This window comes from Panthera onca, chromosome A2 (assembly GCF_046562875.1).
Source record: "Panthera onca isolate mPanOnc1 chromosome A2, mPanOnc1 haplotype 2, whole genome shotgun sequence".
In the NCBI taxonomy this organism is placed as follows: domain Eukaryota; kingdom Metazoa; phylum Chordata; class Mammalia; order Carnivora; family Felidae; genus Panthera; species Panthera onca.
In genome coordinates, this window is record NC_138340.1 from 127,247,391 (window position 1) to 127,274,013 (window position 26,623).

Sequence of the window (26,623 nt, forward strand, 5' to 3'; positions counted from 1 at the left end):
AACATTTAACACTTTTATGTATTCCTAATAACGCAACCATGTTTTATTATGAATTATTTTTATCTCTGACAAAATATTGTCTTGAATTGTTATTTTGTCTGCTATTGATAAAACAACTAAGTTTTATTATTATTCCCATTTGGGGCACCTGGGTGACTCAATCAGCTAAGCGTTCGACTCAGGTCATGATCTCACAGTTTGTGGGTTCGAGCCCCGTGTCGGGCTCTGTGCTGAATGCTTGCTCAGAGCCTGGAGCCTGCCTCAGATTCTGTGTCTCCTTCTCTCTCTGCCCCTCCCCCACTCGCGCTCTGTCCCAATGTCTCTCAAAAATAAATAAATGTAAAAAAAAATTTATTATTATTCACATTTACATGTATGTATTTTCAAGTTTTGAACTACATGCACCTTTGTATTTATAATACATTTCTTATAAATGGCACATAGCTGGGTCATGCTTTTTCAAATATGATCTGAAATATTTTAATTGCAGTGATTAGTCCATTTAAATTTAATTTAATTATTGATATGATTAGGTTTAGGCCAATCAATTTATCATCTGTTTTCTGTTTGTCTCAGCTGTGTTTTGTTCTGTTTCTCTTTCCTTACCTTCTTTTCTGCAAATATTTTTTATAGTCCCTTTTAATTCCTCTATTGGATTTTGAGTTATACTTCTTTTAGCTTTGTATGGCCATATGCCTTTTAAAGAAATATGAGGGCCACCTGGGTGGCTCAGTCGATTAAGCGTCAGACTTTGTCTCAGGTCACGATCTCACGGTTCCTGACTTCCAGCCCCGTGTCGGGCTCTGTGCTGACAGCTCGGAGCCTGAAGCCTGCTTCAGATCTTGTGTCTTTTTCTCTCTGCTTCTCTCTCTCTCTCTCAAAAATAAATAAACATTTTTACAAATGTAAATAAATATGAGAAATTTTAAAGACAAAACTGTATTTTGTCTTTTCTAGTTACCCACATATCTGTAATTTCCAGTGTTGCTCACTCCTTCCTGTAGAGCCCAATTTCTATCTAATGCATGTCCCTTCAGGCTGGAGAACTTCCTCCATATTTCCTGTAGTGTATGCCTGCTGATGATGAACTATCTTAGTTTTCCTTTATCTAAAAGTGTTTCTATTTCACTTTCATTTTCAGAAGATAGTTTTACTAGATAAGAATTCTGGTTTGACAAGTTTTTTGTTTTTTGTGGGGTTTTCTTTGTTTTTGGTTTGGTTTGTGTGGGTTTTTTTTTGTTTTTTGTTTTTTGTTTTTTTTACACTTCTAAAATATTGCTCTCTGGCCTCCACTATTTCTAATGAGAAATCAGCTCTCATTCTTATTCTTACTCTCTTAATGTAGTAAGTTGTTTTTCTCTGGCTGCCTTTAAGGTATCCTTTTTATCTTTAAATTTCAGAAGTTTGACTATGATGTTTCCAGGTATAGTTTTCTATTTATTCCAGTTAGGATCACTGAGCTTCCTAGCTTTATAAATATATTTTTCAACAAATTTTGAAACTGTCATTATTTCCTCAAATATTTTTCTGGTCTCATTCTCTCTTTCCTCTCTTTCTGATACCACAATTAGATGTATTTTAGACCAATTATTTCTATTTCACAGGTCAATTACTATTTATTTTACCTATTCTTCGGATTGGGTGATTTGTAATGATTCATCTTCAAGGTTATTGTCTCTTCTTCCATCTTCAACTCCCATAGAGTGAATTTTTCATTTTAAGTATTATACTTTTCAGTTCTATAATTTCCACTTGGTTATTTTTTATGGTTTCCATTTCTCTGCTAAGACTCCTCATCTGTGCACTCATTATACTAATACTTTCATCTTCTAATATGTTTATAAGCATTGCTTTAAAAATCTCCATTAGCAGAGCACTTGGGTGGCTCAATCAGGTAAGCCTCCCACTTTGGTTCAGGTCATGATCTCACGGTTCGTGAGTTCAAGCCTCGCTTCGGGCTCTGTGCTGACAGCTCAGAGCCTGGAGCCTGCTTTATAATCTATGTCTCGCTCTCTCTTTGCCCCTCCCTCCCTCCCTCCCTCCCTCCCTCCCTCCTTCTCTCTCTCTCTCTCTCTCTCTCTGTCAAAAATAAATAACATTTTAAAAAGTCTCCATTAGCTAATTCCAACACCTGGGTCATCTCAGGGTCAGTTTCTACTATCTGCTTTATTTTGTTCTTAAGAATAGGTCATCTTTTCTTATTCATTTATCTGGTAATTTTTTTATTTTATTTTTTTACATTTATTCATTTTTGAGAGACAGAGAGAAACAGAGCACAAGTGGGGGAGGGGCAGAGAGAGAGGGAGACACAGAATCTGAAGCTGGCTTCAGGCTCCACATAGAGCCTGATGTGGAGCTCGAACTCACAAACCACAAGATCATGACCTGAGCCAAAGTCAGGTGCTTAACCAACTGAGCCACCCAGGCGCCCCTAGTAATTTTTGTTATATTCTGAACACTGGGAATAAAAGATTGTCAAGTCTCAAAATCCAGTTCTGTTTTTCTGAGACTGTTTTGTTAGAGCAGAAATTAACCTAGCTAGAATCAAACTCCAAATTCTGCAAACAGCAGCAGTTTAAATCTCTTCTCAATTCTCTCCACTCCCAGTAGATGTTTTTACCAGGTCCTTTGGGGTTCTCACACACATACACACTCACACATGTACATTCATGCTTCTGATTTGGGCAGATTTTATAGGTGGATCTATATGAACCTGTAGAAATGAGGTCTCCTACACTCTGAGCTTCTCTTCTTTCACAGATTGCCCCTAATAACCTAGCTGCTCTGCCAGCCCCCAAACTATATCCTCTCAGTAACTTACCAAGACTAAGGCTGCCTGCTGCCCCGTGCTAACTGGATGAGCGGGTACCCTCAGGCAAAAGCTACAAACACACAAATCTCATCTGAGACCCATTATGTTCTTTCAAGAACTGACCACCCTCTTTCTGTCTACTTTGGGGGTTATCCAGTTCCTTCAAGTAGTTGCTTTTAGGTGTTTTTGTTCACACTACTTTGTCCAGATTTAACCATTTTTATCTGTATTAAGTCTAATTAAGACATTCCACCATTACCAGAACGAGGGCCCTGAGCACTGATTTGGTCTACATTTGATAAATGAAAATCATGGTTAATGTGTAATCCCACTTCCAGCATCCCTACATACCAAGTGATTAAAACTATTGGCAAATAAACTTTAAGAAATTATTTTGGCTTCAGAGCCCCCAACTTCCTCTACATTAGCAAGTTGCATGAGGTTGTTAAAGAAAAACTTGGTTTGATCCCAGCTCCATTACCTGATTTTAACCTCTGCATCAAGGCAATAATTCTCATTATACTGGTCTTATGTGTCAGATATGAGTGTGTAAAAGTAATGAATGTAAACATTGAGACAGTGCCCAGAACAAACTCTCATGAAAGATGGCTTCTGCTTCCATTACCATTAAGTGTTTCCACTATCGCAAACATATATCTCAAAATAACGTTTAAAAAAATTTACCCTCAAATCTCAGTAGTACCTTTTGCTTCATTAGAATTTAATAACTGAAGAGAATATACGCTTTTTTCTATGTGGGAAGGGTAGGGGAAGATGAATGACTTGAGACCAGTATTGAACACTGAAGTGGTCAGAATTTTCTCCGAGGGCTTAAAAAATAAGGTGCACATTTTCAGATACTGTTCAGTCTTGCTTCTCAAAATGAAATTATCTGCTTAACAACTTGGTGAAGTGGAAATTTGTTCTGCCTACTGTAGAGAGTTTGCTAGGCCCCATTTGGATTCACCCTGTTTAATGGATAAGAAAGGCAGTGACGGGGGGGGGGGGGGGGGGGGGGCGGGGAACTCTAAGAAAGAAGTTCTGAGATCTCCATACACAATTAACATGCAATTCACTTGACAGATGACTACTTTCTGAGACTCAAAGTAAATAATTTTCATTCCATACTTCAATCCTGAATGTTTTTTTAATGTGTATCTTTTTCATAGTAAGTCACTGAAGAAAATCAAAGACTTTTGACTTTGAACATCACATAGGCCACAAAAAAGGAAGTTTTTGTTTAAAGTAGTACATAAAATTATGCCTAGCCTTGCTCTAGGAGAAGGATAGCAATTCTGATGTAATCATTTTGTGGCCACAAACATAAAATATCCTTTCTACCACAAAGCAAAAAAGTGGGAAATAAATTTTTGAAAAACCTGTTAATAAGAACATGAAACAAAGAATAAAAAATCACTCACTTAAAATATTTAGATGCATAGTTATACAATCAGTCAGAGGACAGGGTTTAATTATGCAAAGAAGAAGGAAGTATTACATCATCTGTATTAATTGATCATAAATTCTTACCAAGGCTTCATGATCTTCTGCAATTTCTGGTATCGTCTGCAAAATTTGAAAACAACCATGTGAGGAGTATGTTTGAAAGCAATAATTTTTACACAAAGAATATATCTTGAAGAGAGCTCAGGATTAGACATAGGGAAGATTTAACTGCCATGATGTACAAGACTTCATTTATTGCAAAACATTATTCAAAGTACCAAATTGGTATTCTCTAATGATAAGAAACAACCAAAAGGCAGAGATTAAACTACTGCAACCAACCTATTGCATTTACTTGAATAAAGGCAATAAGAACATTCCATTTGGATCAAAATGGGTAAACATTTGATGAAAAAAAGTAGAGCCCAAAACTAGACCAGTTCTTAAGTATATGCCGAACAATGAAGAAATAATTATCTTTCTTTGGGAAAATGCCCACTAATTCTATTTTCCCTTTTCTTGAGAAAAGATTGCTTCTTTGAAAAAAAGACATCATAATAGACTCCAATAGTTTTGGACAACAGATGGAACTCTGTGATGGCAGCCTGCAAAAAAGTGTGCAATAGACAAATCTTGTCTGCAAGAAAGGGCAATCATGCTTCTTAAAAACCTGGGGTCAAGAAGATAAGGAAACAAGTGATGTTCATCCTCTCAAACCACTTCCCATACCTCCAGTCTGCCAAATATCTCTGGCTCTAGGTATGTTCTTCCCTGTTTGGAATACCCTTTCCCTCTAACCAACGTGTCCAACTAGCTAAGTTCTACTCCAAATTCACCAGATTCTCGGCTCCTCTGGGAAGCCTCCCTGACCTCTGATTTCCCCCACATGACCAGACTGAAGGTGGGACTCACATCTGCACTCACTGAGAAACACCAGCTGTATGACTTTGGTAGGGCACCTCACTGTCTTTCCAGCTTTCTGAAGGCAGGGGCTTGACACTGTGACTCACTACTATAATGTCAGGCACATGCAGAGCAGATACTTAGTAAGTGGTTGATGAATGATTTGGCTCTTCAGATGAAGTTAAGTTTCATTTTCATCCACATAAAATGTAACCACTTGAGAAACCTAACTGACCACAAGGAGATCAGATCTAGTCTCTGGTAAAACTGGGGGTCAGGGGTGGGGGTAAAAATGTATACAGCCATCTTCTTCTTCTTCCTCCCATCCCTTTCCTTTATCTGTCTTTAAAAAAAATTAGCTTCCTTCCCACCCTCCTCCTTCAAAAAGCCAGTGGGAAGAGTGAAAGTAGTAGGTGGTCACAGGCAGGCAGACCTAGGACACTACTGTCCACTAAAAGGAACTGAGCTCCTTGTAAAAATGACTCCTTGGGGCGCCTGGGTGGCTCAGTCGGTTGAGCATCCGACTTCAGCTTAGGTCATGATCTCACGGTCCGTGAGTTGTAGCCCCGCGTCGGGCTCCATGCTGTCAGTTCAGAGCCTAGAGCCTGCTTCAGATTCTGCGTCTTCCTCTCTCTCTGCCCCTCCCCTGCTCACACTCTGTCTCTCTATATCAAAAAATGAATAAATGTTAAAAAAATTAAAACAAAAAAAAGACTCCTGATGGGACTGAGACAAGGAAAGATCTAGATAACCCTGGAACACGTCACTGCACCAGAAAGTAATGAATGCTCAAAAAATAATGGGAAGGACAGGACAGGTCAGAAGGACAACCAAATCTGGGACAAACCAAGCACCAAAATAAATAATAATAGTGACAGATTATAGCTTCCTGAATTAAACAGGACTGAATGAGTCCGTGTTGTTTGAAAGACTGGTGTGCTGGTATTGTTGCAGAACCAAATCTCTGGGGGAAAACATACCAACCTGATTTACACTGTTTCCCATTTTCTGTGGTGTAACTACCCAAAAGAAAAAAAAAACAAAAAACAAAAAACAAACAAAAAACTGTTACAGTAGAGACATCTGGAAGGCACTATTATAAGGGCCTTAAGTCAAAGTGAACATGAGTAACAAGACAAAAAGACATCATGTGCCATCAATAGGTTGCAATGAAAAAAAACAAAACCACACACAAACATCTCTAATATTCCAGACAAAGACGTATCATATGGGTTTATAACAGGAAAACAATACAGGATAAACATGTAGAAAAAAAATTGTTCCAATGGAAAACTGTACAGTGTCCGTTGCAAACTCTTCTGAATTAGCAGATTCCAGCCCTGTTGTCTCTAAGTTGTAGGTAACTGATGAATATATATACTTTGTCCTGTCATGTAGTGCTCTAATGGACTTCCTCCTTGCAGGCGGAAATCCAGGTTGTCTCCATTTGCAATTCATTTCACCAACCCTTTGCTCCATATAAATCGGTGCCCTTTTGACTTTTCCTTTGAAACTGTTAGAGCATCTGCCTCATTCCCTCATGTCACATGAGTAAAATGTCTTAACATATGTTCATTTTTATATCTGTATGAGAGCCATGCTTTTATCTTTTTCTTAAAAGCACCTTTAATAAATTACCTTTTAACAAACCCAAACTGAAGGATATTCTAAAAGTGGCTGATATATAATCTCAAAAGGTGCCAAAATCATGAGAGAAAGGGAACCACTGAAGAATAGTTCCATGGTGGGTGGGGGAGTTGGGCGCCTGGGTAGCTCAGTTGGTTAAGCACCTGAATTTGGCTCAGGTCATGATCTAATGGTTCGTGGGTTCAAGCCATGCATCAGGCTCTGTGCTGACAGCTCAGAGCCGGAAGCCTGCTTCGGATTCTGTGTCTTCCCAGCTCTCTCTGCCCCTCCCCCACTCACGTTCTGTCTCTCTCTCTCAAAAATAAATATTTAAAAATAAATAAACATTTTAAAAAAACTCAAAAATAAACATTTAAAATAAATAAACATTTATTTATTTTCTCAAAAATAAATATTTAAATAAATAAACATTTAAAAATAAATAAACATTTAAAAAATTTTTTAAAAAGGGATTATTCCATAAGGAAAAAGATTAGGAAACAAGAGGAAAGTTGGTGCAAGGCGCTACCTGGAGTTAGATATCTGTATTAAAGGACACAACAGACACAAATGTTCAAACTTGATCTTGCAACTCTTCCATTTAGTAGGGGACCCTTCAGTTAACTAAACAAGGAGGCCATTAACTGAGGTGGCCATAAGGCCAGAAGCCTCTAGAAGCACACCAAAATCTAAGCCTGTAAATGCTGCAGGGTCACACACACACACACACACACACACACACACACACACACAAATAAAAAGAAAAAACAAAAAACCGGTATCTAAGAACAACCAATCAGGAACACCCAATGAGGCTTTAAGCTGCAGCCAGTCAAATAGGTGCTTTCCTTCCACCTCTTCTCTATAAAAGTCTTCCCCCTGCCACAGGTGCAGCAGAAACCTAACCACTTCCAGTTTGGCACTGACAGCTTCCAATTGATTTTTGGTCAAATAAATTCTTAAAAATTTTCACATGCCTCAGTTTATTTTTAACAACACTGGTTCAAAATAAACGTGTATGTGGGGTGTGTATCTGTGTGCGTGTGTGTGTGTGTGTGTGTGTGTGTTTGTGTGTGTGTGTGTGTATAATACATAAACCTACCAGTACAACTTTTCAAGATAGCTTTCTGGCCTAGTGCCTGAACACCTCTAGGTTTTTATATGTGTTCCCCCTGCTATAGCAGACTCTGGCCGTGGACGGTTCTCCCTGACTGGTGTTTCTTCTCAGCCTCCTCACTTTTGATTCAGATTAAGCATAAAGAGAAGGCTAACTTTTCATTGTTGATGTCTCTGGCTGAGGTTCTCTCCTCTCTTTCTTTCTCTCTTTCTCAATATAGTCATTTTTAAAATAAACATGCCCAAGGGGCACCTGGGTCACTCAGTCAGTTAAGCATTTAACTCTTGATTTTGGTTCCGGTCATAATCTCAGTCGTGAGACTGAGCCCTGCATTGAGCCCCACGTTGGGCTCCACACTGGGTGTGGAGCCTGCTTGAGATTCTCTCTCCCTCTCCCTCTGCCCCTCCCCAGTTTACATGCACTCTCTCACTCCAAAAAAATTAAAGAAAGAAAGAAGGAAAGAAAGAAAGAAAGGAAGGAAGGAAGGAAGGAAGGAAGGAAGGAAAGGAAGAAACATGACCAGAAAGAAATGGTTCTAGAAAGGCTGCTGTTTCAGAGTGGCCAGAGGCCTCTCACCTGAGCTCAAGGTATGGCATTCTGTTTCCTAGAAGAAGATAATCTCTTCTTTAAAACAGGCTGCGTGACCCCTTCTCATTTCCATTTCCAGAGGGATGCTGGATAGCTAGTTTGTGCAAGTACACCCGAATGTCCCTGTTAGTCACTCTCTGGAGAATGTAGAGTCCCACCTCCCTCTATATTCCCATCAAACAGAACGTGTGGAAGAATGTGTTGTTCAGCCTTTAAGGTCAGGGGCTCCGGGGGTGCCCAACCCAGAGTGTCTTCTTCATAACAGAGAGTGTCCAGATGGGCAGGCCTTGATCCCCTTGGAACACTGGCTGCACAAGGAGGGAAAGGTTGCAGAGAGCTGTTGAGCTACATTGCTGCGCTATCAAAGCTTGCGGCACGCAGATCCCAGCAGCAGACTCTTTCTCCAGTTGACTGCTTCTGATCTCCTTATTTGTAAGTTCCCCCAATAAACCTGTGCACCTCGATCGATCACTCTCTCCGGATCTTTTCTTTGGCCTCACCAGACCATTACCCACCCCTGACTTAGAGTCTGCTGGTCTATGACTGCACAATTGGACAAAGACCCAGAGACAAACTTAGAGCAGTTGGAAGGGGGAAGATCCAGTTTAAGGAACTTTCTGCCACACAATGGCTGACAAAGCACAAGATGATTGACCCCTCTGATTGTGATGTAAATCTCTGGCAGGGCCCCAGGAGGGCTGTTCCAGTTGGAACTCCCTGAGCTCTGCTGAGTGCAGGCTCCAAGAAATCAGGCAGAAGGATGTGGGGAGACTGGGCAGCCTTCACAGCTGGGGCCTACAGAGCACACAGAGCATTTTCTCTGTGGTCCTGGGAGCTGCTTGCTCCTCCCTGGGCCTCATGTCTAAGGTGAAGTGCAGGGCATGCACTCTGCGACCTGTGCTTAGCTTCCAGTCACTGAGTCACTGACAATCTGGCCTGGCTTGGACCTTCCAGAACAGCCAAGGTTTATAAGGGACATCGAATTCTTAGAAACAAGAGTATATGTTAGAGCTGATAATCTATGTCCATGGAGGTTAACAAAGTTACTTTCAAAAAACAAAGTCATGTTTTGTGTGAAGACAAAACATCAAAAAAAGGTCACACATACTCCCCACCCCCTCGCCCCCAGAACACCTCTTCCCATTTGCCTAACCTGGTGTCATAAATATTCAGCACTCAAATAATACACACTTTGCCAAATGAATAAAATCTGTAAATCCATTGTCAACTGTGGGTGGTAGGCAATATCAGAGCCAAGACATCATTCAGGTGCTTAATTCAAGTCATACATCAATTTTCACATCTCCTAAGGAATGGCTACAGCTCTTACTCTGGCCAGGAGAAAATGGTGTGACTAATGAAAGTTTCATATGAAACCGTCTGTCTGTTAATGAATGATGACAACAAATCTCTTATAAGTGAAAACACACAGAGCTATACATACATCTGTGTCATATGTATGACTGGGAAGGGGACTAATAATTATACAATTCACATTGTTTATTTTTATGACAATTACCTAAAAGTTTTACATATCTCTAAAATAACTATGGGACTCTTTCCACTGTTCCTAATCCCGCCAAATTTTGGAGAAATGACTTGAACCAAAAAAACAAAAAGCGCTTATAAATTCCCCAGATTAGTGAGAACCCCTCCGCTATCTCACTACTATTTTTCTTAGGAAAGCTAGAATCCCTACGGGAACCCCAGCCCAGTTTTGGCCAGGGTGTTAGAAATGGACATGTTTCTACATGAGTGGTAAAGTATAAATGAGGACGTTTCAGTGGGCTTCGGGCTGTTCTCACTTTAAAACAGCTTTAAAATGTGTATATCCTCCAAATCAGGAATTGTACTCCAACAAAGTAATTTAAATACTCACAAAGATTTTACTAGAAGAATAGCTGATTAGAGAATGTTCACAATCATGAAAAAACCCTGAAAACAATACAAATGTCCAACAATTGTGGGATGGTTGACTACACTGTGCACATCCTTCAGATTATTAAGTTGCATATCAACTGTACTTAAAGTTTAAGTGAAACAATATACAAATGACAAAAATGATAAAGGAAATCATATTAATGACATGGCAATGTTGTTAGGTACAAAAAGCAGGCTACAAAGATATGAGCATTATAATTATTCTACTTTTGTAATAAAGTAATTATATATTCTACTTTTGTAATAAAGCCTGTGCATGTGTGTGTGTATCTAAAAGAAAATACAAAAAGGGTATATACCACAATGTTAAAAAGGTCTCTCGAAAGGCAGGTTACAAATGATTCTTATTTTCCTCCTTCTGCTTACTTATATTTATTTTTTAAACATATATATATATATATATATATATATATATATATATATACACACATACATATACACACACACACACTTTTTTTTTTTTTAACTAAGGAGAGAAAGCTAATTCAAAAAACTGTCTTGAGGTCTTTGTAAATACATAAATTTAACTTTTTCAGTCTCTTGACTTTTCTGCCCAGGGTGGTGCTACAGCTTACTCATATTCCAACAGCGTAATTTTCCTGTCACATTGCCAAGTGGGAAGGAAACTATAAGAATCCTGCCCTTTCGTTCTTGGAAATGTTCCCCTGTTCTTCTGACTGTTTAACACTGGAAAGACACAGGACAAACTGTCCCACTGTCTGTGTGCACAGAGGCATAGACAAAGAACACGGTGTTTTATTGAAAGCCAAAGAAAAGCAGTGTTATTCGCTACATGGGATTTGGAGTTGCAGGTATGATTTTTTCTTTCAAATAAAATAAAATATATCATCTGAACTTTTTTTATTGAGACGTCATTGGCATACAATATTATGTTAGTTTCAGGTGTACAACATAGTGATTCCACATTTGTATACACTGTGAAATGATTACCACAGTAAGTCCAGTTACCATCTGTCACCATACAAAGCAAATACAATATTACTATGTTCCCCCATGCTGTACATTACATCATTGTGACTCATTTGTTTTATACTTGGAAGTTGGTACTTGATCTCCTTCACCCACTTTGCCTACCCTCCAAACCATCTCCTCTCTAGCAACCACCAATCCATTCTCTATAACTCTAAGTCTGGGTTTTGTTTTGTTTTTTAGATTCCACGTGGAAGTGAAATCACGTAGTATCTGTCTTTCTCTGTCAGACTTATTTCACTTAGTATAATACCCTTCAGGCCCATCATGTTGTCACAAGTGGCTGAGTAGTACTCCATACATCTCCTATCTTCTTTGTCCATTCTTCCATCAGTGATCAGTGGATACTTAGGCTGCTTCCATATTTGGGCAATTGTGAATAATGTTGCAATAAACATAGGAATGTGTGTATCTTTTCAAATTAATGTTTTCACTTTCTTCAGATGGATACCTAGTAGTTGAATTACTGGATCATACGGTAGTTTTGTTTTTAATGTTTTGCGGAACCTCCATGCTGTTTTCCAGAGTGGCTGTACCAATTTACATTCCCACCAACCATTCACAAGGGTTCACTTTTCTCCACATGTTCTCCAGCATTTGTTATTTCTTGCCTTTTTGATAACATTCTGGCAGGTGTAAGTTAACATCTCACTGTGTTTTTGATTTGCATTCCCCTGATGATGAGTTATGTTAAGCATCTTTTATGTACCTGTTGGCCGTCTGTATGTATACTCTGGAAAAATGTCTATTCAGATCTTCTGACCATTTTTCAACTGGGTTGTTTTATTGAGTTGTATGAGTTCTTTATATGTTTCAGATATTAATCCCTTGAAAAATCTTTAATACCCATTTTTTAGTAAACACTGTCCATTCCTGAAATTTCCTTCCCTGAAACCATTTCCTTGCTCAGATTGAGCTAACACTGAGAAGTTTCCTCACAACTTCATTTGCTTCCACACCTATGTCTCAAGCTTAAACTGGGAATAGAATTTCAAAATCCCACAAGGATGGAAAAATTCAATTCAGGTATTAATCACTGCATTCTGCCAAAGTGACACTCTCCATTGCTCCTTTGTTGCTAATTTTGCCCGATGGCCCCTCCTGGCACCAATGAGGGAGACCTTTAAAAGCTCAGCCTTGAGTAACGACAAGCAGGTGAGTAATCTTTGAATCTCATTATAGCTCAAAGTAAAGAGAAAAATTCCAGCTGCATTTCTTCAATGTTTCCTAAAAATTTCCACAGGTCCTGCTTCACAAAACCTCTGCCTTGCCCAGCTGGAAATCTGCCCAGAAGTCATGACCAAATGCCTTCCAAATTGCAGGATCCATTTAATTTGTACAGTTTCTATTCCAAAAGTTTCCTGTTAATTAATGAATGTCTTGCTAGAAGTTTAATTGAGAAGCCAGGTTTCCTTACAAGAAAAAGGTCTTTCTCTTTTGTTTTTAATCTGAGCAGAAGACCTGAAAAATAGCTGTGCAACAAATGAGCAGCTCTAAGATGAGTCGCAGGACCCAGCAGAAGGAAGCAGGGTGCCTCCTCCCTCCATCCCCCGAAGTAGCAGGGCTTTGAACTCATATAAGATGGTGAGGAGGACACTGAAGATGATCCAGAGAGATATCATTCCTTCCCATAACATAGTGTGATGGGACAGTGTAAGAGATCAATGCAAATGAGAACTCACCCAAGATCTGGCCTTGAATCATTTGTGTGTCTGAAACCTGGCTGCATGGAACAAATCAACATGGCTTCTGGATTATAAATAATTAAAATGCTAATTACTTTAATACGCTTTTTTTAAAGCAGGAACTCAATTACTGTAGTTCACATAAAGTACATTCAGTGTCAACATTCTCTCAGGTTATACGTGTGCAACATGGAGATACAATTCAGACGTGCCATCCTCAATCCTCATTCTGAGGATTAGTGTGGTTCTTTTGGGCCCCCCTAGAGGTCAAGATGGGTTACAGAGTAAGGCAATGATACAGACAATAAGTAATAATTTAGACAAGACAAATACATGGCATCAGTTTTTACTCTTTTCCTTTTCAAGCAGAAAGGGCAGTGTCCCCTTAATGAGTGTTATGGGCTAAATTGTGTCCCCTCAGAATTCATATGTTGATTCCCTGACCCCCAGCACCTCAAAATGGGACAGTATTTAGAGACAAAACCTTTAAAGAGGTGATTAAGTTAAAATGAGGCCATGAGGGTGTGTCCCAATCCAATCTGACTGGTGTCTTTATAAGCAAAGGAAATTTGGACATACAGAGAGATCCTAGAAATAAGCGCACACAGAAGAAAGACCACATGAGGGCACAGCAGGAAGGTAGCCATCTGCAAATCGAGGAGACCTCAGAGGAAACCAACGCTGCCAACACCTTGATTTCAGACTTCCAGCCCCCCTAACTAAGAGACAATAAATTTCTGTTGTTTAAGCTACCCAGTCTGTGATATTTTGTTATGGAAGCACTAGCAAACAAATATAATGAGAAACTAAAATACTGGCGCTCCCAGCATGCATTTTTCCTCATTGTCAAAATCTATAACTGCCGCCCTTGGGGGTCTCAGAGCTCTGCCTCAACCCTCTATTCAGGGTGCAAATCACATGGACCCCTGCTTTCAGTGTATTTCACATTGTAATTGTAATTATGATCACAATTCTGCAAAATCTGGAGGCATTAACACAATAGCATTCTGAATATTCAAGAGCTTAAGCCCCTAGAGACCTAGGTCTGTGGTAGAACCGCCCAATATTAGCAGGTTACATTACAACTGGCTCTAGTACATCGCTTGTGATACATCAACGTCTGGGACTTAGGTAGTAAATGTGGGGCCACTTTTACGTTTTCTTTTTTTTTTTTTTTTTCAACTTTTTTATTTATTTTTTGGGGGACAGAGAGAGACAGAGCATGAACGGGGGAGGGGCAGAGAGAGAGAGGGAGACACAGAATCGGAAACAGGCTCCAGGCTCCGAGCCATCAGCCCAGAGCCTGACGCGGGGCTCGAACTCACGGACCGCGAGATCGTGACCCGGCTGAAGTCGGACGCTTAACCGACTGCGCCACCCAGGCGCCCCTACGTTTTCACTTAACATGCCATAAATGTGGCTGAGGCTCAACCCCCCAGGGCTCACTGTCCCACCAGAAGCAGTGATGGGCATGAAGCAGGAGTGGCAGCCATGTGAAGTCGTCCACAGTCACCAGTGAAGGTGTTCATAATCCCAGCTCACACTCTGCTGCTCATTAGCCCCAAGGAATGAGGGATCTGACACACTCCACACTAGACCTCAGCCTGGAGCTTCCAACACAGACAAAAACCCTTTCTCCTTTTCCTTGGTCAAGTCTTCTGGATCCATAAACTTATTCAACTTCCCTTGAGCGGTTTCAAACTCCAGCTCCAATTTATAGTAGGCCTGCTGGGATGCTGGTAACACCCAGAATTTGAGTTTCCCCACCCTGCTGCAAGTTGATGTTCCCCCATATTTTAATGAGCAGAGCTTTAGTCCTCATTAAAAAAATAAAATGATAAAAAAAATAAATAAATAAAATGATAACTGTCTACAATCGACCCTTTTTCAGATCATCCAAGTCTGTTTGCCATCTAAAAAGAATCTTTCACTAGTGCCAGTTGCAGAGACTAAATAATGCCACATGTAGGAGGAGATGGAAGGAAGGAAGGAAGGAAGGAAGGAAAGAAGGGAGAGAGGGAAAGGGAGGGGAAAGGGACTGAAAGAGAGGGCCAAGATAGGTCTCCAATATGCACCGTCATCCATTCATTCTTTGAATCACCACGTACTGAAGAGAGATCTACATGACCCAGGCTTAAACCCCAATTCCCAGTGACATGTATTCTTTCCTAATAAATATCTATCCCAACTCTGCATATCATTAATTTAGCATACGTAATTAACTGCTTTGGCATTTTCATAGGCTGTAACTTACATGCTCTAATAGTCTATGCTAGTCGCACCTGACATATAGGAATGAGTAGCTAGCTACCTATGGACCCTACCCTGGCGTTTGGTGGTGAGGGGAGTCGTCTGTCCCCATGTGTAAGAGCTAGCTCCCACCCGGCTCCTTACCCCAGGTAAGGAGGCTCCTTACCCCCAATCACACCACAGAATTAAAGCCTTCCCTGAGAAGGTGAGCTCCCCAAGGAGAAATGTCCATCCCTTTCCTGATCATGATAGAACTCAAACTCCTTAAAGGCCCATTCACTGACACCCCCTCTGTCAGCTGTAACTGGTCCCAGCCCTCACAAGGAATTATATCTCAGTTGAGGTCTGCCTCCATAGATTTTTTTAATGGCTTGGCTCACAACTTTTTAAATTCTCCCAACTTCCACTCTTTATATGCAGTAAGTATTTGATAAATATTTATAGTATTTATAATTTTAAATAATTAAGCATTTCATCGTTGAAATGACAATGTTGTAAAAGATTATTCAGGGATGCTATTTTGACCTAGTTTAAGACTTTGAAACATAGATTTTGTTTTTTTCGTCAATTTCTGGTCTTTAAAACTAGAAATTACAAGTACGAGGAAAGTAACAAATCCCCAGAATGTGGGAAAGAATAGGACAGACTAGAAGTCTGGATAAAAGATGCTTACTCGGTGCCGCTTTCGACCATCTGCGTGAGGAGAGAGATGCCATCCAGATTTATAAACTCCTGGGCAAATGTGACATCCCGGGAGAGGCTGGCTAAGTCCTTCAGGGCTTCCAGCTTGGCATCCATACTTGACGACTGGATTCGTTCATGGAGCTGCTGGGCGTTTTGAGCCTCATTGAGGACAAAAATAAATGGAAGAGTGTTCACAGAGGAAACCACAATAGACAAAAAACTACTGTTTCATTGAGAAAGGAAGACAACAGGTCCCAGAAGCATAAGACCATGTGCATTCTATATACCAAGGGCAGTTTTCCAACCTGCATGACTCCACCTTCAAGCAATGTCTGTTAATTTAATGATGGCAATTGGTTGCCTTCTTGACAAAGCCCACGTTTCTGTCTCTTGGAAAAGTAAGAGCACAAAAACAGTAAAGCCCCTGAAAGGGAACAGGAGTGGCAGTGAGGAGGGAAAAATGGGAAAATGTTTACCTTGTAAGTAAAATTATTGTCTACAAATGACAAAAAGCTATTTGCTTAGTTAAGCCATTACGCAAATTTATACAGAACATTCATGCGTTCAGTCAATATTCTGAGCAGTAACTGCCTACACAGAGTGTTCAAAAGCTTCACTAGACATTATTTCATTAGAAATAATCTTTCCCAGTTACTGAAAATCTTCTAGCACAACACACAACAGTGCTTATAAATTTTGCTTTTCAACATGTGTTTCACAGGCATTGGCTAATTACTGCACAAATATAAAACAAAATAATTAGGAAACCAAATCAGTAGCTTCGCCTAAAATTAGACATTTTTTTAAGGCCTCTGCCCTTGGCTACTACATGCCGGACAGGGAGGAATGGAAATATATTGGATAATAACCTGCAGTTTATATTTCTCGTTCTTCCAGTAAAGATTTTCACAGCTACTTTTCAGTTGGGGCAGACGGTAAGAAAAATAAAATATTAAATTTTTCTGCCTCTATTTTTGCCTAATGGAAATAACTCAACATCTGTGGCAGTTACTATTTAACTCAAAACTGCAATGGGTGAAGCAATGTACTATCCTCATATTCTCCTTCTCAGCCACTTGTTTCTCCTTTGAAACTTGTTATATTTCAGAGAAAGGGGAAGAGGAGGTATTTGTCCCCGGAAGCGACGTATCTTCTGAATGGAAACTCATTAGAACTATCAGAGGAGCCCCGTGTGGACTGTAACAGGGTTAAGATTGCAGAGTGAAGGACGGGAATCCACACAGGTACTGAGACCCCAACAGGCTCCACAGTCAAGGTCCCCTTCCTCCCTGCCCAGTTCCCCCTTCCCTGTCACCTGAAAGTAGCCCCAAGGAGAGAAGGGGACCCAGCAAGGAAACCAATGCCAACACTTCAGATGCCGAGGCAGGAATGGAACCATGCCCCCATCACTTGGTCAGAGAAGCACAGTGGTCTCCCATTGTAGTTATAACCAAAAACTGACACTTTGCATCAGAAATTTTAAAAAAGGAGGAGGAGGAAGGTGGGGGAGAACAAGAACTCTCTCTACTCATTCAGTTTCCTGGATATCTGAAAAGTCACCCGAACCCTAAATCCCATGTTTTTTTGGTTTTTTTGTTTTTTAATTTTTTTTTAACGTTTTATTTATTTTTGAGACAGAGAGAGCATGAACGGGGCAGGGGCAGAGAGCATGAATCAGAAGCAGGCTCCAGGCTCTGAGCCATCAGCCCAGAGCCCGACGCGGGGCTCGAACTCACGGACCGCGAGATCGTGACCTGAGCTGAAGTCGGACGCTTAACCGACTGAGCCACCCAGGCGCCCTAAATCCCATGTTTTTAAGAGGGAGAATGGAGAACTGAGCAAGAATCACTTTATCTTTTAAAATCATTCAAGGATACACTTTTTTGTAAATTTTTCAAGTGCACAGACAGCACTGACATATATTTACCCCAAGCAGATCACTTTGAATTCCTCGAAAAGTACAATCTCCTCCAAGCAGGAAGCCTGCATTTATTATACAGATTATGATAATAAGGAGTACTCAAAAATTATTTCATTGTCAGTATTAATGGTAACGGTGTGTGGTACTTCTAGTACCAGTAATAAAAACATCTAAGTTACCTGGGGCTTTTTATGAGCCACTATTCTAAATACCCCCATGAAGGAATTCATTTAATCTACACAACAATCCTACCAGGTGGCTGTCCTCATCACGTTCGTTGTACACAGGAAACTGAAGTGCAGACAAGTTATGTAACTTGCCCAAGGTCACACAGGTGGAATTCAGCGCAGTTGCACATTACCTAAAGCAAGAGTGTGTGCATGTGTGTGCACGCATAAGTGTGCACATGTCGGTGTGTGTGCATTTTGTCTGGCTACAGAAGAAGTTCAGCTGAGGTAGAGGAAAGAATCAAACATTTTTATGGTATGACACCATTTGCTGATTTCTTTATGGTGCACTAACACTTCCTGGCAAATTTGATGGAGACGGTTATATTTTTTAACATTTTTTTGTGCGTACATGAAAAGTGAAAGAGTTAGCATAGGCTGACCCATATTTTTCAGTTAAACACAAAATAATAAAAAACAATCTACTGACAGCAAGTGAAGTTTTTACAGATCCAAAATATCCCACTTAGAGTAATGCCCAGTTCTAGACCCTGTGGCTACAGCCAAATCATAAAATGCTTGTTTAAAATGAATATAGATTCCTGGACCTTGTTTCCAGGTATCATAATTCAGCTTCTCAGTAAAGGCCCAAACAACCGCATTTTTAAAGTTCCACCAATGATTCGGGTTTGGAAACCACCAGTCTTTAGAATACAGACACCAGTCTCTTGTAGGTGGACTCCATCTTATGATATCGCCTTGTGCACTGGCTTTCACATCTCACCATTCACCTTGCTGGGAACGTGAAGGTCACTACCAGAAAAGCATGAGCTATCAGGACGCTGAAAAACTTTACCCTGACAAACACCTAACCTTCTTTCAAGGAGTAGCTTATGTTGTGGAAGTTTTGTTCATGCACCCATGGCAATAAAATGAATGAACTTCTTCTTTGGCTTAGATGTGAAAACTGAGCCTTTCTAATTCTGAGACCTAACAAGGCAAGGTGGACTCTTTCTGCCCAGCCAGCAAATGAGTAATTGTAACAGGATAAACAGAAACTACAAAAACCAAATGAAATCACGGTCTCAAAAGGTCAAATTAACATTAATTCATGCTGACTGAGGTAAGGTCAATGCTAAGTCAGACAAAAATGTCTCAGCTCATCATGTGGCCATTGAAAAAGGAGTATGAAATATGATTTCCAGAAAGTGGAAAAGAAGGCACCAGAAGACAGTTTGGCCAACTCCCACGATGCACTCTGTGGAGCTTATCACTGTGTTTAGGTTCAAGATGTTGTTGGGTACAATGTTTAAGAGTTTTTAAGCCTCTCTAATGTAATTTTCAACCAGAAGAATGTGTGGTAGTTACAGTACCCACAATTTAAGTTTAGCCAGATGCTTTTCCCAATTTTCAAATTTATTTTTAGCCTACCACATGGCTTTGGTGGAAACTGAAAATAAGAGTTAGACACAGTTTTCATGACATATGCGGAGTGAAAATAGTAACACTTGGTGTATTTTGTGCACGATATTTTTTAGGAAAGCAATAAAATGCACTGTGAAATAATACAGTTTAAATATGCTAATGCTACTATCCAAAGAATCTGCAAGCAAGTAAGAGAGACGAAGATAAGCAACACAGCCAGCTACAGTAGTCTAAATATTCTGTAGCACTTTGTTTAGCTTTTGAAGTGTTTCATCTAGAATCAGCTGTCAATGAAACAACCTTAGTGGCCAATATTTCTCAAATTATATTATTATGAGTTGTCATAATCACTGACCAAAACTAGAAAAACGCTTAAACACTCTCTCTTTTACACACATACACACCCTGACTTTAAAGAGAGGTAATCATAGGCTGTCTTTGGTTTTGTTTGCTTTGTCCGTTGGCTGAATTCGCTCAGATGGCATTAGGTGTATGTGTGGGCAGGTGGGTAAGACCAATCAGTACAACTGAGTTACCCCATCTGTAATATGAGAATTGTTGAAGTGACCACCAAACTCAAACCTTATAGTCAATTTACTTGCACTGAACCTGAAATAAAAGTTTCCTCCTCTGAAATGGGAAATACAAGGAAAGGCATTACTGCTAATCCAGGATCTGCATGTGAGGACATTCCAGACACCTTCTGTCTTGCACTAAAGTTACCCTCAAAAATTAATAACCCAGGGGCACCTGGGTAGCTCAGTCGGTTAAGTGTCCGACTTCAGCTCGGGTCATGATTATCATGGTTCGTGGGTTCGAGCCCCACGCTGGGCTCTGTGCTGACAGCTCAGAGCCTGGAGCCTGCTTCAGATTCTATATCTCCCTCTCTCTCTGCCCCTTCCCACTCACACTCTGTCTCTCAAAAGTAAATAAACATTTAAAAAATTTTTAATAAATAAATAAAAATTAATATCCCATAATCACATATAGCAGAACTGAAGACCAAAGCATTTACTAGAAAGCTATAAACTAAAATCAACTTACAGGAGATGTGGTTAATCGAAGGATAGTGCCATTTTTTATTTCATTGCGATTCTGGAAAAGAAAAATAAAATCTTTGTAAGTCTTCAAATTTTAGAAGCTTAGTAAAGAAGAGAGAGCAAAGGCAAAAATAATCTAGTAGTGATACCATATAATAAGAATTCTTATGATTCAGTTTGTCACTTTATTCTCATAATTCTTGAGTGATTTTTAATTATTTCTACAAAGAACTTTAAACTGGGTCTCAGATGTATTAACTTTATAACAAGTCACAGACAGCATTCAGCACAGAAGTGAGTATAAGTCCAGAGAGTAGGAATATAGGGCCCAAGAAGAGCAAACCAAAAAAAAAGCAACTTTGAAAGGTTATTTAGAAAATACAACCTAACCAGTTCTGCTAGATTAAAACACACATCTGCACAAAAACTTGTACATGAATGCTCACAAAAACGTTATTCATAATAGCCAAAAGCTGGAAGCAACCCAAATGTCCAGCAATTGGTGAACAAAATGTGGTATACCCATTCAACGGAATATTATTAGGCAATACAAAGAAATGCTGATACATGCTACACCATGAATGAACCCTGAAAACATTACACTAAGTGAAAGAATCCTGACACAAAGGCCATCGCTGTTATGGTTCCATTTATATGAAATGTCCACAATAGGCAAATCCACTGAGACAGAAAGCACACTGGTGGTTTCCAGGTGCTGGCAGGTGGCGGGGGCTGGGGGGAGATGAACGCTAATGGTTGCAAGGTTTCTTTTCCCAGTGATGAAAATGTTCTAAAATTGATTGTGGTGATGATTTCACAAATCTAGGAATATATCAAAAACCACTGAATTGAGCACTTTAAATAGTGGATGTAAGGGAATGTGAATCCCATCTAAATAAAGCTACCTTTTTAAGGTTATATTAAGGAACTGGGTTTCTTAACATTTGCCAGCTCTGTGTGTCACCTTAGAGTGAAGAACACAGCATAAATAAGAAGAGCCCAAGTCAGTCTTTCTCCACTTGGCAAGCATGTTGGCGGTGAATGTCCTAAAGCTGTCACGTAGAATCTTTGGCATTGGAAGTAGAATCTCACTGGCAGTTTTATTTCCTGCCACCAGAGTACGCACCATTCTCAGCTTTCAGGAGGAGACCTTATGGGAGTCGCACATCCACATGCCCCACCCTGGAGCACAGAGGCCAGGAAGTTAATAAAGCGCCATGAGGATCATTCTCCTGCATCACTTAAGAGGAGCCACAATCTGGAATGTGTTCAGCAGGCACACGGAGGTGGTACAAAGCTTCTCAGGATAAGATGCCAAAAGCACACAGAACACACTCTCTCTCTCCCTCAGCCAATTCTGACTACTTATTAGAAAATGAATTTTCTAAAACGACTACCTAAAAGAAAGCAGGCCCACACTGTCTCCCAAAGAAAACTAATCCAAACGTTTATACCAAGGGCAGGATGGCCTGAAAGTTCAACTCTGTCAATTCCAGCTCAATCTAGAGCATCCGCAGGCAGACACCCTGGGCTGCCTCTGGAGAAAGCAAGCTTCTCATTATTGGAAGTGTCAGGCAAGGCCCGAATGACCACCTGGTCGGCAGGAAAGGTGAAATTAATTTCTGTCATTTAAAAAATCTTTCAACCCTAAAATTCTATGACTCTCTGCCAAAGGAGAGAAAGACAGCAAATTCTCATTATAAAACATTAAGGAAGCTGAAAACATAGCATCCCTCTTTCTTGCTCAGGTTCTAAATGAATTGAGAAATAAGAGAGTCAGAAGATGAAAACCTAAAATATCCCCTTTACTAGTTTTTACGGAAAACAAGGCTCAGGGTAAGAACCAACAAGACAGCTAACTGGACCCTCAGATTACCTGTTGAGGTCAGACCTAAAGCAGTTTCCTTCCCAGAGAAAAAGGGGCCCACTTTATTCTTCCCAAATAACCAGTCAAGAAGAAAAAGCAGCCCTGTGAACACAAAGAGGCCGGAAGGACTTAGGATAATATTTCCTCATGGAAATTTGGAGTGAGGGTAGGGATTCCTAATAATAGCAATAAACATTTATTGAAAGGCACCGAGCTGGGGTATTTTAGGGGTTTGCTGTCATGCTTATTTAACCATCATAACAACTCTTTTTTTAAGATTTTTTTAAAACTAGTCTCTATATCCAACGTGGGGCTCAAACTCACAACCCAAGATCAAGAACTGCATGTTCCACTGAGTGAGTCGGCCCTCTGCCCATTTTCTCTCTGGAAAAAGACCAAGATTTTGCATTTATCCTCAGAGGGGAATTATCCTCATCAACTGGTCAACGTACATGAGAGCAAAGAAGTAAGTATGGTATCAGCAAACGCCCTGCAGGTTCTCAGGGGTTCCCTGTGAGGCCCACAGTACAGGACCCTAGGTGGGGGTATGACTGGGGTAAAAGTAAGCAGCTGGCCCCCAGGTTGACTCCTGCAATGTTGGCTCCTGACTTTTGGGGATCTAAGTATGAGTTCTTTAAAGAAAGAGTCTTAAGCACTGTGTGTTTAAACCAAAAGCAGCATCAAAACCACCGACAGGAGGAGCTGGGTTCAAATTCCCCAACTTGTGCTCAGTGCGAGGTCCTTAACCACACGGATGTAAGTCTTCTCTTCCCTAAAGTAGTGAGAGCGAGCCATTGCATGGGGAACAAAGAGTAAGAACAAGAGGTGATAAATGCGCTGAGCCCAGCCTAGAAGTGGCTCAAAAATGAGAGGGACAGCCACCATTAACTAGACAGCAGCTCTCATCCCTGTGCCTCTGTCTTCTCGGCTAGCAGTTCATTTGCCTTTCTGGCTTTTCCTTTCCTCTGAAAAAAATGTGTTTCTAATCAGTGTTTTGCATTTTGGAATAAAAGAAGATAAGGGGAAGAGCTATTAAATTTGCATTAAAAATGTTAAGGTCCTGGGGCACCTGGGAGGCTCAGTCGGTTAAGGGCCCAACTGTCGATTTCAACTCAGGTCATGATCTCACAGTTCGTGGGTCTGAGCACAGAGCCTGCTTGGGATTCTCTCACTCCCCCTCTCTCTCTGCCCGTCCCCTGTTTGCTCTCTCTCTCTCAAAATAAATAAACATTAAAAAAGTTATTTTAAGTGTTAAGGTCCTGTCAGAAAGGTAGATGAGACTCAAAGAGAAAGGCAGTACAGACAGACCTGTGCTTCAGAGGCTGTGTTCTATCAGGAAAATCAACTGGATGACACCTCTTCGACCACAGGCTGATGTCACCTTCCACTCTCCAAAGAATGTAAAGTTGGTCAGCAAAGGAAAAGGCTTATGCTTTCTCTGATTCTATAAATTTCATCCAGGCAACGTAGAGCATCACTTAAGAGTGGGGTCTCCAGGGGCGCCTGGGTGGCTCAGTCGGTTGAGTGTCCAACTCTTGATTTCGGTTGAGCATCCGACTCTTGATTTCAGCTCAGGTCATGGTCTCATGTTTGTGGGATTGAGCCCCACGTTGGGCTCCACGCTGTCAGTGATCCCTACTTGGGATTCTCTCTCTCCCTCTCCCTCTGCCCTTCCCCATTTGTACTCTCCCTCTCAAAATAAATAAACATTTTTTAAAAAGTGGGGTCTCCTTGGGGCACCCCAGTGGCTCAGTTGGTTGAGCATCTGACTTTGGCTCAGGTCACGATCTCACAGTTCATGAGTTCGAGCCCCACATCAGGCTCTGAGCTATCAGCTGGCACATTAAGGTCCAGCTATCAGTTCACAGCCTGGAGTCTGCTTCGGATTCTGTGTGTGTGTGTCTCTCTCTCTCTGCCCCTCCCCCTTCTCAAAAATAAACATTAAAAAAAAAGAGTCTAGGATGCACAAAGAGAGTAAAGATATGACACTTACAAGGTAGACTGGCCTTTAGCCACTTAAAGAGGGAGGGGCAGGCATACATGAGGTGAAATTCTGGCTCTGATTTGCAGTTTGTGAACGTGTCCTGTCTCTGCAGTGGCCAGTTCGACAGTATGGTAGCCATATTTGTGTTTAATGCTTCTAGTTCATAAATTAAGAAGAAATCACAAAGCTCATGCTTTGGGAACAAAAGTGTATGTCTTCCTTCATTAGAAAAGAGTGAATTTCCTTATAGGAATTTCCTAAAAGGCCCTCGTAAACTCTTCAGTGGAAAACATCAACTGTTTGCATCCAAAGATTCTTTGAATCCCTCAACTGGAAAATCTCTGCTGTTAACACCTATCCTGGACTGCTGTACCATATCCATACATGCTTTGAAAGATCGGCCTAAATCAAATTCCAATTCTCAAGAAATTCTGATATTACCTTCTACGATAGTCTTTTGATATGTCAACTTGACTAGTCTGCTCTCCCCAATTATTCAATCAAATATGCATCTAGGTGGTGTTACTGTAAAGGTATTTTGCAGGTGTGGTTAAAGTTGATAATCAGTTAACTTTAAGTAGGAGAGATTATCCAAGATAATCTGGGTGGGCCTGATTCCATAAATTGAAAGGCCTTAAATTCTACCAGTGGACAGCAGATTCAACTTTTACCCCAGAGTTCCAGCCTCCTCTTCCTGAAAGCATGCCCTATGCATTTTGGATTTGCCTATCCAGTCTCCACAATCACGTAAGCCAACTGCTTGCAATAAACCTCTTTGCACATATCTCCCACTGGTTCTGCATCTCTTGTTGAACCCTGACCAATACGCCTGCACCTGCCGAGACATTGCCCAAGCTTTGCATGGCTGTGTTTTCCCTTTACCACAGTGAGCAATATACTGGCCAGCTTTGTTTCATCAACAGGTTGTACTGGTGACCCCTGGAGAGCAGCTTCCAATGGGGCCAATCCAGCAGCATTCAACCAGGTCAGGGTCACTTTCCCAGGCTAGCCAAGGAATAACACCACCAAATGACATATAAAAGCATGTGGGGAAGAAAACAATGGACCAACCTCCCCCCGCCCCCAAACAGAGAGGGGCATTCTGCAAAAATGAAGAATGTATCCATCGGGTCACAGGCCAAGACACTGCCCCCTGCCCCTCTCTGAGAAATCAGTCTTCAATCCTCCATTTTTTTGTATGACCGTCATATCATCTCTTTTAGAGTCACCATAAGGGCACATTAAAATACTGGTTTCTAGGGCTCCTGTTCCCTAGCCACTTTCTCAGGGATGCTCATTTTCGCTATAATCCTAAGTAACTCTGAGGCACAATAGTTTAGAATCATCCCAGTCTAATCCGCAAGAACACCCAGCACATTCAGACTAAGTATTGTGAATTTCAAGGAAATAGAGTCTGAGGCAAACAAGACTAATGCCAGCACCTCAAAAATGAAGAGAAAAGAGGCAGCCAGAACATTTGTGCAGTGAAATGTCCCAACTGCACACAGTGTACGAGAAGAAGTGGCCCAGTGAAAGCCAGCTAAAGCCCCACTGTCATATTTACTCATGCCCAGCAGTTCCTGACTGTACTAGCCCCTGACATTCACAGGCGTCTCGATAGGATGTCTTTGTGTTTCTTCACAGAACTAGCTCAGCGACTCAGTCTCTGTGTGGGTTGGATAATAAGATCCTGCTGAAAAATGTCACTGTTCTCCTATTTTTCCCTCTGAAATTTGTTTTTCTCAGTATGCCAACTTTCTATCTAGCCAGACAAATTAAGAATTATTCCCTGGTCAAAAAGCAAGGAAAGAGAAGGTCAGAGGGGGAGAGGGCGCTTACGACCCCAAAAAGCCAGACTCCTGGAGGGCAGGCAGCTCCGGGGTCTTTTTTTCCTCTGGCTCCCTCTCTCCTCCTCTCTCCTTGTCTGCTTCTCTCTCTCTCTCCAGATGTGACAGGGCCCTTACTTTGGATGTATTACTACTAAATAATGCTGTTTTTCACCCCCATTACTCAATCATCACAAACACTGATTTTGCATGTAAACCTGACCCTTTTTGTCCTTTATGTGTCCATTTGAGTGATCTTCAAATCTTCAGGCTGAAGGAATAACTGAGGACAGTACATGATATGCCGGTTGCTAGGTTACGCAGCAATGCCTCCAGACAGAGGACTACGGG

General features: G+C 40.8%; 1 protein-coding gene across 6 annotated transcripts in view; it reads right to left on the reverse strand.

Moving 5' to 3' along the window:
• ELMO1 (engulfment and cell motility 1) overlaps nucleotides 1-26,623 on the reverse strand; it is a 545,925-nt gene that overhangs the window by 357,118 nt on the left and 162,184 nt on the right. For all 6 annotated transcript variants that reach the window (XM_060633905.3, XM_060633903.3, XM_078440523.2 and 3 more), the window contains 3 exons: nucleotides 20,600-20,650; nucleotides 16,032-16,201; nucleotides 4,343-4,378 (listed from right to left, as the gene is read on the reverse strand). In XM_060633905.3, coding sequence (XP_060489888.2) covers nucleotides 4,343-4,378; nucleotides 16,032-16,201; nucleotides 20,600-20,650 — 257 coding nt within the window. The remainder of the gene's footprint in view (nucleotides 1-4,342; nucleotides 4,379-16,031; nucleotides 16,202-20,599; nucleotides 20,651-26,623) is intronic.